This window comes from Myiozetetes cayanensis, unplaced genomic scaffold, assembly GCF_022539395.1.
Source record: "Myiozetetes cayanensis isolate MyiCay16 unplaced genomic scaffold, myiCay2020 scf27, whole genome shotgun sequence".
Lineage (NCBI taxonomy): Eukaryota > Metazoa > Chordata > Aves > Passeriformes > Tyrannidae > Myiozetetes > Myiozetetes cayanensis.
Genome location: NW_026087488.1, coordinates 853,006 through 866,523, shown reverse-complemented (window position 1 = coordinate 866,523; position 13,518 = coordinate 853,006). Strand labels below are relative to the sequence as shown.

General features: G+C 49.9%; 1 protein-coding gene across 18 annotated transcripts in view; it reads right to left on the bottom strand.

Moving 5' to 3' along the window:
• Positions 1 to 11,616, bottom strand: part of NF1 (neurofibromin 1) — a 79,984-nt gene extending 68,368 nt beyond the window's left edge. For all 18 annotated transcript variants that reach the window (XR_007629715.1, XR_007629716.1, XR_007629721.1 and 15 more), the window contains exons 1-4: positions 11,450 to 11,616; positions 4,939 to 5,082; positions 3,909 to 3,992; positions 1,529 to 1,719 (exon numbers count right to left, since the gene is read on the bottom strand). Coding sequence is in view for 4 of the 18 variants with exons in the window: in XM_050321541.1 (XP_050177498.1) it covers positions 1,529 to 1,719; positions 3,909 to 3,992; positions 4,939 to 5,082; positions 11,450 to 11,509 (479 nt within the window). In the remaining 14 variants the exon portion in view is untranslated. The remainder of the gene's footprint in view (positions 1 to 1,528; positions 1,720 to 3,908; positions 3,993 to 4,938; positions 5,083 to 11,449) is intronic.
• Between the last annotated feature and the right edge of the window lie 1,902 nt (positions 11,617 to 13,518).

The following is a 13,518-nucleotide window of genomic DNA, read 5'->3' as shown; positions in this document are numbered from 1 at the left end:
CCAGGCCACTAACAGCTACAGCATATGTTCCCCCAAACTCAGACACCAGGGCTGCTTCCAAGCTGCAGATGTGATTTCTAGGACTAGACACAAAAGCTGTTCTTCATTTCTTCAACACCAGGGAACTTAACAGCCCTCACTGGGAATGGGAAGGTCCCCATTGCTGTGCTTTCTATGCCAAAACGCCCCCAGCTGCTGTGCACGGCCCAGAAATATTCCTAAACAGGAAACCCAGGTCAGAGATCAGCAGTGCTGACTGGTGGAGTGACCCCTGTGGAGACCAGAGAGCTGGTCAAACACTTAACTATTGCTGTGCTAGCATCTGAAGGGGAAAACAGCTTAGGGAAAGCACTCTGCTCTGGCTCAAAGGGATGTAAGGAGGGCTTTGGAGCTTGGGAACAAACCATGCTACAAATACATACAGATCCATGGACTAGATTCAAAGACTCAAAATATTTTAACTGAAAAACACTTTCTATAAAGGGAGCAAAAGAAATTGTTTCCATTTCCATAAGCAACAAAACACAATCAACCTATTGAGTAAAACCACATCCTTCATGCTAGCTGCCAAGTCTATCTTGAAGTAAAAGATATTAAAGGCTCTGTAAAAACTTTGAAAATACTTCAGAACTAAAATTACTCAATCATTTTAAAGTGATTTCTAAAATGCAAATATTTTCCAAAGGAATAGATAAATATATAAGGTAAATATAAATCTTCATTTCAATTAATTTGGCTCACTCGCTGCTATGTGACCACATAAGGCTGCCCAAGCTCCACTTCTAGTACAGCATGATCTCAGCTGTTATACTGTGTGACAAGAGCTAAGCTGCTTCAAGCACCTTTCAAGAAACTTCAAAGTATTTCAGGAATAAAAAGCTTAACACCACTCTAGTGGACTGACAAATGCTGAAGCATCAGAAGGATCTGGAACAGGGCAAAACCAGCAAAGAATAGATGGAAATGTTGTGCTTGTCTCCCTTCTCACTTAGAAAAGCAGAAAACCCAGTTATTTTTACAGTAAATGTGCTGTGAAACTCAAGTCAGTCAGAAGACAAATGGGTCTTTTCCCACAACTAACAAACAGCCCAGCTGTTTGTCCCCTTCAGGCATAAGACAGATTTAACATAAAAGCCTCCCAGCTGGGAAAATTATACAGGAAAACAGCCTGGGGGCTCCAGCAGAGCTGTGGACAATCTCCAGTTTTCATTCTAATTCTGTAAGTAGAGGGATACAACCCATTAGCTTCAGCATCCTTTTATTTCCAAGACACCTTGCACCCAGAAGAACTTACTCAACTTACTCAGCATTACTTTCACTCGTGTTTTTGAAAGCAGATTAAAAAAGCAATGAACGCAGCGCACGGGAAAGCTGCCAGCAGTAACCCAGGAGGGCACGGAACAGGCCGTGTGTAACCTGGAGCTCAGGGGAAAGGCTGAGGGAGCCCCCCAGGAGGACCTGGTTGAACAGCATTTAGGTGTGGGCAGGAAGGCGCAGGCAGAGCGCAGGAGGTGCTCTCGGCCCGTACCTGGTGGAGATGCGGCTGAAGACGGCGTTGAAGTTGTTGCAGCTGAGGGAGAAGAGCACCCCCGAGGCGGAGCTGCGCAGCTCGGCCGCGTGCTGGTTCCCCTCGCGGTACGTGTGGATGAAGTGGCAGATCTCGGGCAGCAGCTGCTTCACCAGCATGGTCTCGTCCAGCCGCATGGTGTCCTTGGGTTGCTAAAAATAAACAACTGCTTTACTGAATTCTGGTTTGGAGGCTGAAAACTGCAGCATCTGCCACGAGCAGGCCCAGGGCCTGGACCTGCCCTTCCGATCCACCCCAGGCTCCGCTGCCCAAGGCACAGGGGCTGCACAGAACGGCTGCTCTCCCTCTCAGCCTCAGCCATCACACCCAAACCACCCCACACTCCCCACTCAGTCTCCAAAACAGGCAGGACATGAGGCCGATCAGCATCACCGAGCATCAAGCAAAACATCCCACTGTTTGCAGGAACACAGGCGTTGTTCTGATGAAGGCACCCTGAAAGCTGCTCCATGTCAAGGATCGGCAGAGCATGAAGGCCAAAGGGCAGAGACCCACCCTCACACCTCTGCTGGGTGAGACCTCGGTCACTGCATTTTGACATCAAGTATTTTATACCGAAAAATGAACCAAAAAAGAGGTGCTTCTCCCTGGTTCTTGCCAGGGGGTTCTCTATATGAGTCAAAAATGGCTTAACTTCCCCGCAAAAGAAAAATCTCATTTTTGCCAGTGTGCACAGTGAGACATAAGGAAACTATTTACAAAGGAATTCAAAGTGAAACTTTGCTCTACTAAGAGCAAGTTTTAACAGAAGGGTCAGCATTAAAGTTTTCTAAAATTCTACCAATGAATTTTCCATAGGGAATTGGGAAGTTTCAGAGACTCCCACTTAGTTGACCTGAGTCCTGTTGCCATGAGAATTTGATGAAACATTAAGCAAGAAATACATCTGAAGATACCAGAGAACACAACACGCTTTGTACAGAGCTTTGGCTCACTCTTATTTAACATACTCTGCCTCAAACTGCCCTCATTTGAACTGACAAAGCAAGAAATATTCAGCACAAATTCAGGCTGTTTAAATATCATCAACTATCAGGAAAACCACTCATGTTACAAACAATACAAACAGAAGAAATATTTTAAAATAATTAACTTCTACAGTTAAAACGGGTTTCTCTGACTCACTGCATCAAAGATAAAAAGTGCCAAAAGAGGTGTTCACCACAGCTGGAAATTATTCTGGAAAATGTATTTATCTGGATCTTTTGTGATTTTAGAAGAATCCACAACTATTCATATGGTTTAGAACTGTAAGATGTGTCACTTCACAGATCTAACCATAGTAAGGTCGTTACCTTACACAGAAAGAACCTTCAAAAACTGTTGCAGGGAAACAGTAAAGAGTTCAGTTGATTCCAGGACATACATCCAGGAATTCAGCTTTAAAAAACAAATCCCTTTCTTGTCAGAGCAACAAAGCCCTGCAAGTCCTGCTCCCAGAGCAGCCTGGCTGTGCAGCCCCAGCTCAGCACAGCCAGTGTCCAGCCAGCACCGCTCTCAGCCCAGAGGGAGCAGCAAAGTGCTCTGCCTGCAGACCTCAGCCTTGGGCAAGGCCAGCTCCTGTCATCTAGGAAACACCTGCAAAAGTCATCTGCACAGCAGTGGCAGCAAAGGTTCTGCTGCATAGAAAAGTACACGGAAAATTATTTCAACAAATGAAAGTTTCAAGAAATGTAAAGAAAACTCAGCGCTGTCTGCAGTGAACTCAGCAGCACGAAACCGAAATACTTGTCCTGAATTATCTGCTACTTTGAACATGATTTACTACCCCGTTAATTTTCCTGTTTCAATGGTGGGATGAAAATGTTTTGATGTATCTGTTCAGAAAATACTGAGCAGGATACACGATGAACATTCAAACACTACAAGAATCTAGTGAAGCTTCATAACCACCTCTAATCCTTGGTTTGGGCTTGTGTCTCCCCGTACTCCAGTTCATACACGACTGAGTAGAGTTGCCCAGTTGTCTGCAATTCGTTTTATCAAGTTATTAAACAAAAAAACATTATTTATAACTCTACAAATTTGTTGAGTAGTGGAACGGGCAATATCAAAAGTTTACTTGAATGTATTTAGCTGAAAAAGCGTCACTAATTTTAGGCAAAAAGAAGCACCCTCCAAATCTTTAATGTATCAATTATATCAACTACACATGTTTATAGGAAGCTCTATTATTTTTTAAATGGCATTAATCCTACTTGGCTACAGATCTGATCAGTTTTAACTTTAGTACCAGTAACAACAGATACAAAAGCATTTGACTTGTACTCTCCAACCCATTTGATTCCAACTTAGCAATTGCTTATGCAAGCCTACTCACCCCTGCCAGACATTTTTCCAGTGTATCCAAGATAATCAGCTGAGATAGATATAAATTCTTTTCAGCAGTTTCTCCAAATATTCTCTAGAAGTAGAAAGGATATGGATTCATCTGAGACACAGAACTTTGACTTGCAGTGCACTAAAGTAAAGTAGCAAAGTGGCCAAGTAAGCTATGGCTCCATTACTGCTCTGGTTGTGAGTTTAGAAATAAAGGTAGCAATAATCAGATTAAAACAGGAATTGAAACCTTATCACTAAAGAAATGTCCAGCCTGCCATGCTAAATGTAATAAGGAACAAACAGTCCTTGCAAGGTAAGACTGGAGGCAGCCCCTCACCTCCACCAGGCCCAGCAGCTGCTCAGAAATGCAGGTGACACCTTCTCAGAACCTGTTTTGGTATCAATTCCTGGGACTCCTTTCCAATTATGTATTTCACCATAAACTTTTCTCGTGACAAATCCAAACCCAGGCTTTCCATTGGAAAAACAAAACATCCAGCTGGATCCTTCTCAGCAGCTCCTTTGCCCTGCTGCTCTCCTGCCCCTCAGACACTCCTTGCAGTGCTTCCCTGCACACCTGAAGCACCTTCCAAGGCAAATCCCAAACCCCTCCCCAGGCAGCACGGCCCCCTGGTGTCCCAGCACGGCCCCCCTGGTGTCCCAGCACGGCCCCCCTGGTGTCCCAGCACGGCCCCCCTCGTGTCCCAGCACTGCTCAGAGCCCCAGGGTGGTGTCAGGGACCTTCTGTGCCCCCCAGCTCAAACCTCACACCTGCCTGGCTGCAGAGCCACAGCCAACACAGGGTTCCCCTCAACCACCACCTGCCTCTGGATTTCTCTGCCCCACTCCCACTGCCTTTCCGTGGCTCCAAGAGGTGCTGCTGGTGAACTTCAGAACACAAGAAACTGAGTGCACAAGCAAGCAACAATTTGACTAAATTTCAAGTAATTGTCTGCAGATTGTACAACACAAATAAAGAGCAACCACTTGAAAAAAATCACCAAACAATGCAAAATTAGAAAACTTACCATGTTATTAACATTTTTTAAGATAGTAGTGAGACCACTGATGACCAGGGAAAACTTGTACTTGGAAATGTTGATGAGACATTCCTTGTTGTGCTCAGTACTGACTTTGGTGTGGGTATTCTGCTGGCAAACCTTGATTGGAAGCTACAAGAGAAAACTGTTATAAGCTTTTTCAGAGCTTTAAAGATGGGTTAAAAACTTTTGATGCACCAGAAACAACCTTGAAAAACATTCTACAAGAGACAACTGCAAACACGTTATTTCATTTTCTCTACATTCATCTTTCCATTAGTAATCTACAAAACAAAATGCTGAAGTTCACCCTTTCCTTTCTCTGAAATGAAACTAAACCTCTATTTTGAGATAAATTTTCTACAAACTGAATGTCAAAGCAATCAAAAAGAACAGAAAAATGTAAGACAGAATTCTAGGAAATGATTGTTTATTTCAAAAATTAGCTCATTAGAGACCAAAAATCTCCAAGGCTAATACATGTAAGGAAAAAAAAAAAAAGCATGTTGGGCCCTGAGGGGAGGCCAAATCCCAGGAGCTCCCAGAGCAGGCTGGAAGGCAGCAGCAGTGGCTCCACGTGTGCCCCCTGCTCTGGCACAGGACACAGCTGGCCACGAGGCACTGACCCTGCAGCCCCCAAGGCCGTGGGTAACTTAGGGGTCCCCCCCAAACACTGCCAGCAGATGCATCTCAGCTTCCCACACACTTGAAGCACTGCGAGCCCTGCGCTCCCTGCCCAGCACCCAGGGGTACAACCCAGACCTTTTCCAGGCAGGAGAAGATTCAGGGCAACGGCACAAGCCCGAAATGTTCCTCTCGCTGTGTGAACACTGGGCACTTCTTCTCCTGCTGCACCCAAATTCTTCAGGGGTCACAAACAAGTCACTTCCCAGGCACCCACCCACTGCCCCTGCCCACTCAAATGCCACCAGAACGTGGGAGAGGCTGCTCTTCAAGAACATCCCCTGAGGACTGAGGGTGCTCAAAGCACCAAGGCAGCAGCGTGTGTGCCTTTTAACGTGTGACCCTGCGAGTGCCTGTTCACAGGAACTTCAATTGCTACTACAAGTTTTAACAAATTTTGACTGCAACTGTGGCTAAACCTGTACTCTGAAAGACACCAATAGCTCAATGGAAATGCCACCACGTAGCATTTGTGCATTGGGAAGATTATCAGAGAGAGAAAACTTAACAGAGGTTGTAAAAGAAGGACTCCAAGGAATTACAATCAGTTTTACATCTGCAAAGTGCTTAAAGAGCCACCTCCCAGGTTGGGGGCTCTGGGGAGGGCACCCTCCCCACCAGCAGTCCCCAACACCTCTACAGCCACCTGACATCCCTGGCTTCGATGGGAAAAGTTGAAATGCTCATGTTTAAAATGCAAGATGAATCAAAGAACCCCAACCTGGAACACTTCTGCTCAACAGCCAGCTGGGAAATGAGTCTCCACCACGCTGATGCTCAGGGGGGATTCCTCCCTGTACAAGCTGAGCTTTGGTTGGGTTTAAGCTGAACTCTTTTGGCACCAGGGCCTAGGGTCACTGTGGAGAGTGGCTGGCCCTCCTGAGAGAGGGACTGTTCATTCAGACAGAGGCAAGTGGCAGGTCAGAGGAGCCCAAAGCCCATGGAGCACTGGCAGGTCCCTGAGGAAGGGGGCTCTGGACACCCACAGGGCTCCCCAGGAACACCCTGAGGGACGTTCCTCCAGGAGAAGGTCTGACACCCTCACCTGCACACCCCCCTACAGCATCAAGTTCCACAGGGCAATCCAGGTAATTCCCCCTGAGATCTGTGATCCCAGAGCCTTCCCAGCGCTGATTTACAGCAGCACAAGGCGCTTCCATGTGCTCATCTTAACCCCGGAAAAGCAGAATAAACACCATTTATGACTCAAGCTTTGTTTTCACTGTCAGATGTTATTTTACAGTATGTTTTTGGAAGTCATTGGTGGATGACAGATATATTTAATTTGAAATTTCACCATTACTAGTACTTTTTATTTGAATTTTCAAGTCTCTGTGCTGACAGCAGCAGCAAAGCTCAATACCACTGAGTGCTAAAACACTTCAGAAGAGCCTCTCAAAGAAATTGTGTCATAGATCTAGTTCTGTGTGCTCCCATGCCAAAGAAACATCACATTACACACTTCTGGAGCTTCCTGCCACAACAGCCACTACAACAAGGTCATCTAGAAGTAACACTGCTTTTTATACTATCTTTTAAAATAGGAAACTATATAAAAAGGAAATATTAGCACTGTTATTTTGGGGTTTTTATTTCTCAGCCATTTCCTTTGTGCACTCTGACGCTGAAGCATTTTATTTCCCCTCACAGAAGGCAGTGCCAGTGCTGAGTGACCAAAGAGAAACTACTTCAGTCCTCTACAAATACCTAGTAATCTAAACATTCAAGGGGGGGGGGGAGATGAAATTTTACTTTCATTGCCTTTGATTTTATTTTAGAAAAAAGAAATACTGACAAATAGTTTCCTGTAGAGCTATTTGAATTAGAAACAGAAATTAAAGCACAGAGCTTAAATATAACTGGGGCTTCAAACCCTGAGCTCAGCCCAGGTGAGCAAAGGGACAGTCACTGCTCCAGCTCTTTTCACTCTGAAATAGGGAGCAAGGGCAGTACAACCCCCCTGGGGGGGCTCCACAGCCCCTATCCCTCCCTAATCCAGCCTGGCCGCTCCTCATGGTGTCAAACAGGAGCACGTGGGTCTAAAACTGCCCTTATGTCATGCATGGACAACCAAAAGAGATGAAATCTGCAGCCTTCCCAGCTACCAAAGTCTAAATCTTTGAGAGGGGACAAAAGAGAAAAGAGATTTACTGGGCACTCTTTAGAGGCAATTTATAAATCTGGCTTTGAAAGACTTCAGTAAGTGCCACCAGAAAATGCAGAGCTGTTGAGAAGTGCAAACACTGTGGTACCTGATGGCTCATCTGTCACACCACTCTCAGTTTAGAGACTGATGCACTGTCACCCAAAAATGTTCCATTAAGGAACCCTCCCTTGGTTAGAGATGGTAATTATTAAGAGAAATGGGTGGTTTTCCTGTCTGTGAAGTGATGAGCACCTGTTTCAGGTATCCTCAAGTCTGCAGGAAGGTCCAATCTCTTGCTAAATGCCCGTGGACACTGGTTTGACACTACCACCACTACCAGGCCTGAGTGTCCATGAGACACACACTCAGGCTCTTGGGAGGGCTACACTGAGCCATGGAGTTTGCTTTAAAACTTGTAATAAATGAGCACAAAGTTAGATCATCTCTATTTAGTAAAAAATCTGTATTTAATGTTTTTATTTTCAAAAGTTATAGAGCAAGTCGAAGTGCTTTCTCACTTCAAACAAAGTTACTTTTTCAATTTTTTTGTGTAAGACACAACTTTGGAAGAACATTAAGAATTCAGAGGCTGACAGATAACCCTTGTGTGCTGCAGGATCTGGAATGACACTGCTGAAATCACTGTCCCGCCAATCCCAGGCACAGGCAGCGCATCCAAGATCCAACCTCCCTGAGGTGGCAGCACACAGAGCCCTCTCGCTGCCCCCACCACCCCAACCCCACCACAACCCCCTGGAGAGGGGAAGGTGGGAGACACATCCCAGGGGACTCCTGTCAGGGAAGGAAATTCTCTCCTCATTTTCACTAAGCACCTTGAGGTGTCAGCACCTGAGCCTTGTGCCTTTGATTCCGACTGGAGAAAGCAACAACGGAACACCCAGGGAAAAATCCCTGGTGCTGTCCTTAACAGCCCCGAAATCCACTTAGGCTCATCCTTCCAAACAATTTCTTGGAACTTCAGCACACCAGAACACACACATGTACTGGTGACAGAAAATCCCCACAGCACCAGCACTGCCAGAACCAGACACAAATCCCTCAGGCATCTCCCTCCCCTCCTTAAGCACACCTGCTAAAGAGGCATTATCCAGGACAAGAACCTCCCAGCCCAGCCTGCCCGAGAACACGGAATTCTGAAGAGTTTTTATAATGGTTGCTCTACAAATCAAACCTTTTCAGAAGGTTCACTGGAAGCTGGGGCTGTGAACACAAACTCCAGGTTCAACGAGGAAGGACCATGGAATCCCCGGGATGATTTGAGAGCTCCTTCCCGCCCTCAGGTACAGGGGGTGCGTTGGGCCCTGCCCTTCGGGCAGCAGCTGTGCAGAGCACACTCCAGAAACACTGCAGGCTGGCTCCCAATCCCATCACAGCTGCTCCAGAGCCCCGCTCCAGCCCGGCCCAGCAGTCCTGTGGGAATGTGCCTCATCACAGCAGCTGTGGGAAGAGCTGTCCCTGGTGCCCAGCACAGGGGCATCCCCAGGAGCACAGCACGGGACACACCTCACCACACACCCCCTTATCCTGGGGATTTCCCACCCACAGCACCGGCACCTGCAGCCACTGCTTTGGCAGGGCTCTGATTCTGCACAGACTTCAAATGCTGCAGAGAAAAATCAACAGGAGGAGGGAATATTTGATTTAATTTAATGCCACTTAACTAAAGGAAGAATGGAACATTCCTACTGACTTTCAGTTTTTACAAAAACTTTCTTAGCTGAAAGCCATCTTACCTCAGGAACTACAAATGAGGAGCCCAAACCATAACCCACAGAATGAAGGGATTCTTTCTTGGAAGCACATCAGAATAACAGAATCACTGAGGTTGGAAAAGACCTCTGAGATCATCGAGTCCAACCTCTGCCCCATCCCCACCTTGTCACCCAGCCCAGAGCACTGAGTGCCACGGCCACTTGTTCCCTGCACACCTCCAGGGACGGCGACTCCACCACCTTAATCACTTCAGTTGTCACAAGTTTATACAGGATCAATACTGATAGTTTTACACCAGTCCAGATGTAAATGGTTCAGGCAGTCAGGCTCCCCCAGCTGAGCTCCCTGTGATTTCAGCCCAAAACACAAACTACTATAAAAATACAGCACATAAAACTGGAAATGAGCATTTCCACAGGAAAAAAAGAGATCATTTTATTTTACAAAGACATGACTGTGTCTGAAATCACAGGGAAACGTACTGATTTCCAGGCTCTTTGTGCTCCTGCAGCCTAAGCCTCCCCTGATGACCCCAAGTTTTGAAAAATACAACAAGCAGTCCAGCACAGACTCTGCCCAAAGCCTTCCTCTGTGTGCTCTGTTCTCCCTGGGGGCTGGCCCCACAGGTACCAGCAGCAGCCTCTGCAGCCCCAGGGGAGCCCCCAGCAGGCGTGGGCTCAGAGCTGAGCCAGGGCAGCACTGGCACAACCCCAGGATCTGCTCCCTGGGCAGGCACTGCTCAATTCACAAACTGCATTCTGGGCCCACAGAACTGGACACACAAAAGCAGATTTTGGTTAAAGCAGCATTCCTAACAATAAACAAGAGCAGGCCACAGCAGACTGGCTAGCACTGATTTCCCCTGTTTTCAATACAGATTAGCATCCTCTCAGCTTGGTGTTTCATCTTCCCTAAAATTAATTCAAGCTCTCAGCAAACAAATGACAAGCCTGTCTACATCTATAAACTGGGGGGGAAAGATGGTTACGTTTTCCTTCTGTGCAAAGGGAGGCAGAAACCCTGGATAAGTTTGTCTTCTCTTGCACAGAAGAACCAAACCTAAACAACCCACAAGTGACAGCAGCTGCCCTTGTCCCCCTCCTCCCTCAAACACTGAGGGCAGGACAGGCAGCAGCTCCCTTGGTGCTGAATCCAGGGGTCCTGCATTTAGGGCACGCACGGGATGCAAAACCTCAAACCCTAATCCCAGTAAGCAGTTCCTGCGGGTGGATCAGGGAAATGTAAAGTCTGAAAGGCCAACAAAACCCTCTTCCTTCCATTCAGAGCATCTTTCCTCAGACTACCAGAACTGACTGTTGCAAAGAGAAACAACTGCGACAGCCCCGGCTGGACCGCCCTGCCCCGGTGTGGAACCCCCGGCAGAGCCCGCACGGGGCTGGGGTCGCACAGCGACCCTCGCCGTGCTGAGGGGACGGGCAGAGCCCGCACGGGGCTGGGGTCGCACAGCCGACCCTCGCCGTGCTGAGGGGACGGGCAGAGCCCGCACGGGGCTGGGGTCGCACACCGACCCTCGCCGTGCTGAGGGGACGGGCAGAGCCGCCGCGGCAGCGCCGGAGCCCCCGGGACCTGCTCCTCGGGCTCCCCTCCCCGCCGGGCCACAGCGGCGCGAGTGGCACGGGGCTGTCTGGAGAGCAGGCAGGGCCGGGCAGGGGGAGCCGGGCCCCCCTGCGGGCACAGGGCCGGCCCCGGGGCCGCCGGGCCGGGCCCCCCGTGCGGCGGCAGCTGCTGAGGGGCAGCGCCGGCCCCGCCCGGCCCGCCCGGCACAAAGGGCGCGGGGCCGCGGGACTCTGGCCCCGGCACGGCCGGAGGAGGCAGGAGCGGCGCTGCCCCCGCCCGCCCCGGCCCCGGGGCCGCTCCCCGCCCGCCCCCGGCCCGCCCGGCCCTGCCCGCGGCCCCGCCGCCGCCCCCCGCTACCTGCTCGTCGAAGCGGTTCACCACGGCCTGCACCCACTCCACGGGCTTGTGCGCCGCCATGTCCCGCCTCCCGCCCCGCAGCGGCGGCTCCGGCGGGCGGGGTCGGCTCGGGCCCTCAGCGCGCGGGGCCCGCCATGACACCTCACCGGAAGCGGGAGCGCGCGCCGCCCCCGCCGCCGCGCCCCGGCACCCCGAGCGCCTCCGCGCCTGCGCCGCGCCTGCGCCGCGCGAGGGGACGAGAGGAGGGACAGAGCCGGCGGGGGCGGGGCCTGATGGGGAGGGGCAGGGCTGTCCCTGTGAGGGGCCGGGGTGTCTGAGGGGCCGGGGTCTCTGTGAGGGGCCGGGGGTGTCTGTGGGGCCGGGGCTGTCTGAGGGGCCGGTGGTGTCTGAGGGGCCGGGGGTGTCTGAGGGCCGGGGTCTCTCTGAGGGGCTGGGGTCTCTGTGAGGGGCCGGGGGTCTCTGTGAGGAATGGGGGTGTCTGAGGGCCGGGGGTGTCTGAGGGGCCGGGGGTGTCTGTAAGGGATGGGGGGTGTCTGAGGGGCCGGGAGTCCCCGGCACTGCCCGCCCCGAGCGGCCCCGCGCACGGGCACCGTGTCCTGAAGTGTCCCGTGGAATCACAACCCCCCGCATACCCCGCTGTCCCTGTGCGGGTGTCCGGGAGGGTCTCACCTCCCCACGCCCACCCCGACCCGCTGCCTGTGGGTACATGAAATCCCCCCGATTGCCCTCCCACAGGCGGAGATGGGACAGTTTGTGACAGCCACTAAGGTATTGTTGGAAGATAAACCACTCCAAGTTCCCTGGCTCCAGATAACTCCCAGATGTGGCACCATTTCTTTAGCAGCTCCTGACAGCCTCATGCTGCTTGGGTTATTTCGGTGGATTTTTTAAAGACATTTTAGCAAGAGCTTCTTAATGCACTTCCTCCAGCTCCTCTGTAAATTAAAATAAGAAATTACAGCCCAAGGTCTCCACAGAGTGTTGTCAGGCTTTGGTGTGGATGCCAATGGCTTGTCCTTGCTAAAAATTTCCCCCTGTAGCTGTCAAAGTGGCACTAGTGGTAGGAGCCACAAGGCAGTCCCTGCCACAGCTCTGCTCCCTCTCAGCAGGTTTGGAGCCACAGCAGGGTGAGCTGGAAATTTGTCTGTGTGGGAAGAGACCCCACGTGCAATTTGCAGACTCCAAGGTTTCCATCAAAGCCAGAAATGCCCCTGGAATCACTCCCTTGGAGGTGTTCTGGTGCTTTGCTTTGTGCACGAGTAAGAGGACAAGGGAACAATGAGAAGGTCAAGGCTCACAGAGGGGAGGATCCGGCCAGGCCTGCAGGAAAACCCACAGGAATTCTCACACTTCATCCTTGGCTCCAGAGTGAAGGTGCTCCTGTGTCACAGACACTGTCAGTTAACATCTCCAATCAAGTCCCCTTCAAAGGTAGAAACCCTTAAGGATTTCCTTCCTTTCTGATGCATTTTACCCTTTCAGATTCAGGTAATTTCTGGACATCACCTACAACGTACCCAGGAGGTCTGGGCCCCTCTGGTATTGCCCCTGAACTGGCTCTCAGAGGTGGCTTCTCTTGGCTTCTTGACAGAGAACATGGATTTTTCCCCTCCTACACCTTTATCTTCTGCTTTTCTCTACTCTGTGTTTTCAACTCAAATTATTTATTAACCTATCTTTTTCCTCCCACTCCCTGAAGCCTCTGTTTCATCCCTCGGTCTCTTCTCTCCATTCCTCCCATCCCACTTTCTCGTTTTCACCAGCATTTCTCAAACACTCCAGCAGTGGCTCAAATATGCTGAGTGATACTTTTTAATTTCTGTATCAGCCTTGGTGCAGAAGCCTCCCATCCTGCTGGAGAGATTCCTCTGTGAGGCACAGGGCTGACCCCGCTCCTGACGGACCCGCTGTCACTCTGAGAACTGGGATCGGGGTCAAAAATATTGCCCTGCTGCTCTTAAGAGAAGCCAAACAAACAAACTTAAATAAATGAGGAAGGAAGGGAGGAAGGAAAGGATCTGCCAAGTTTTTGGTAAGAGGTGACTGAATAGTTTTAAAGCCCAAGCCCC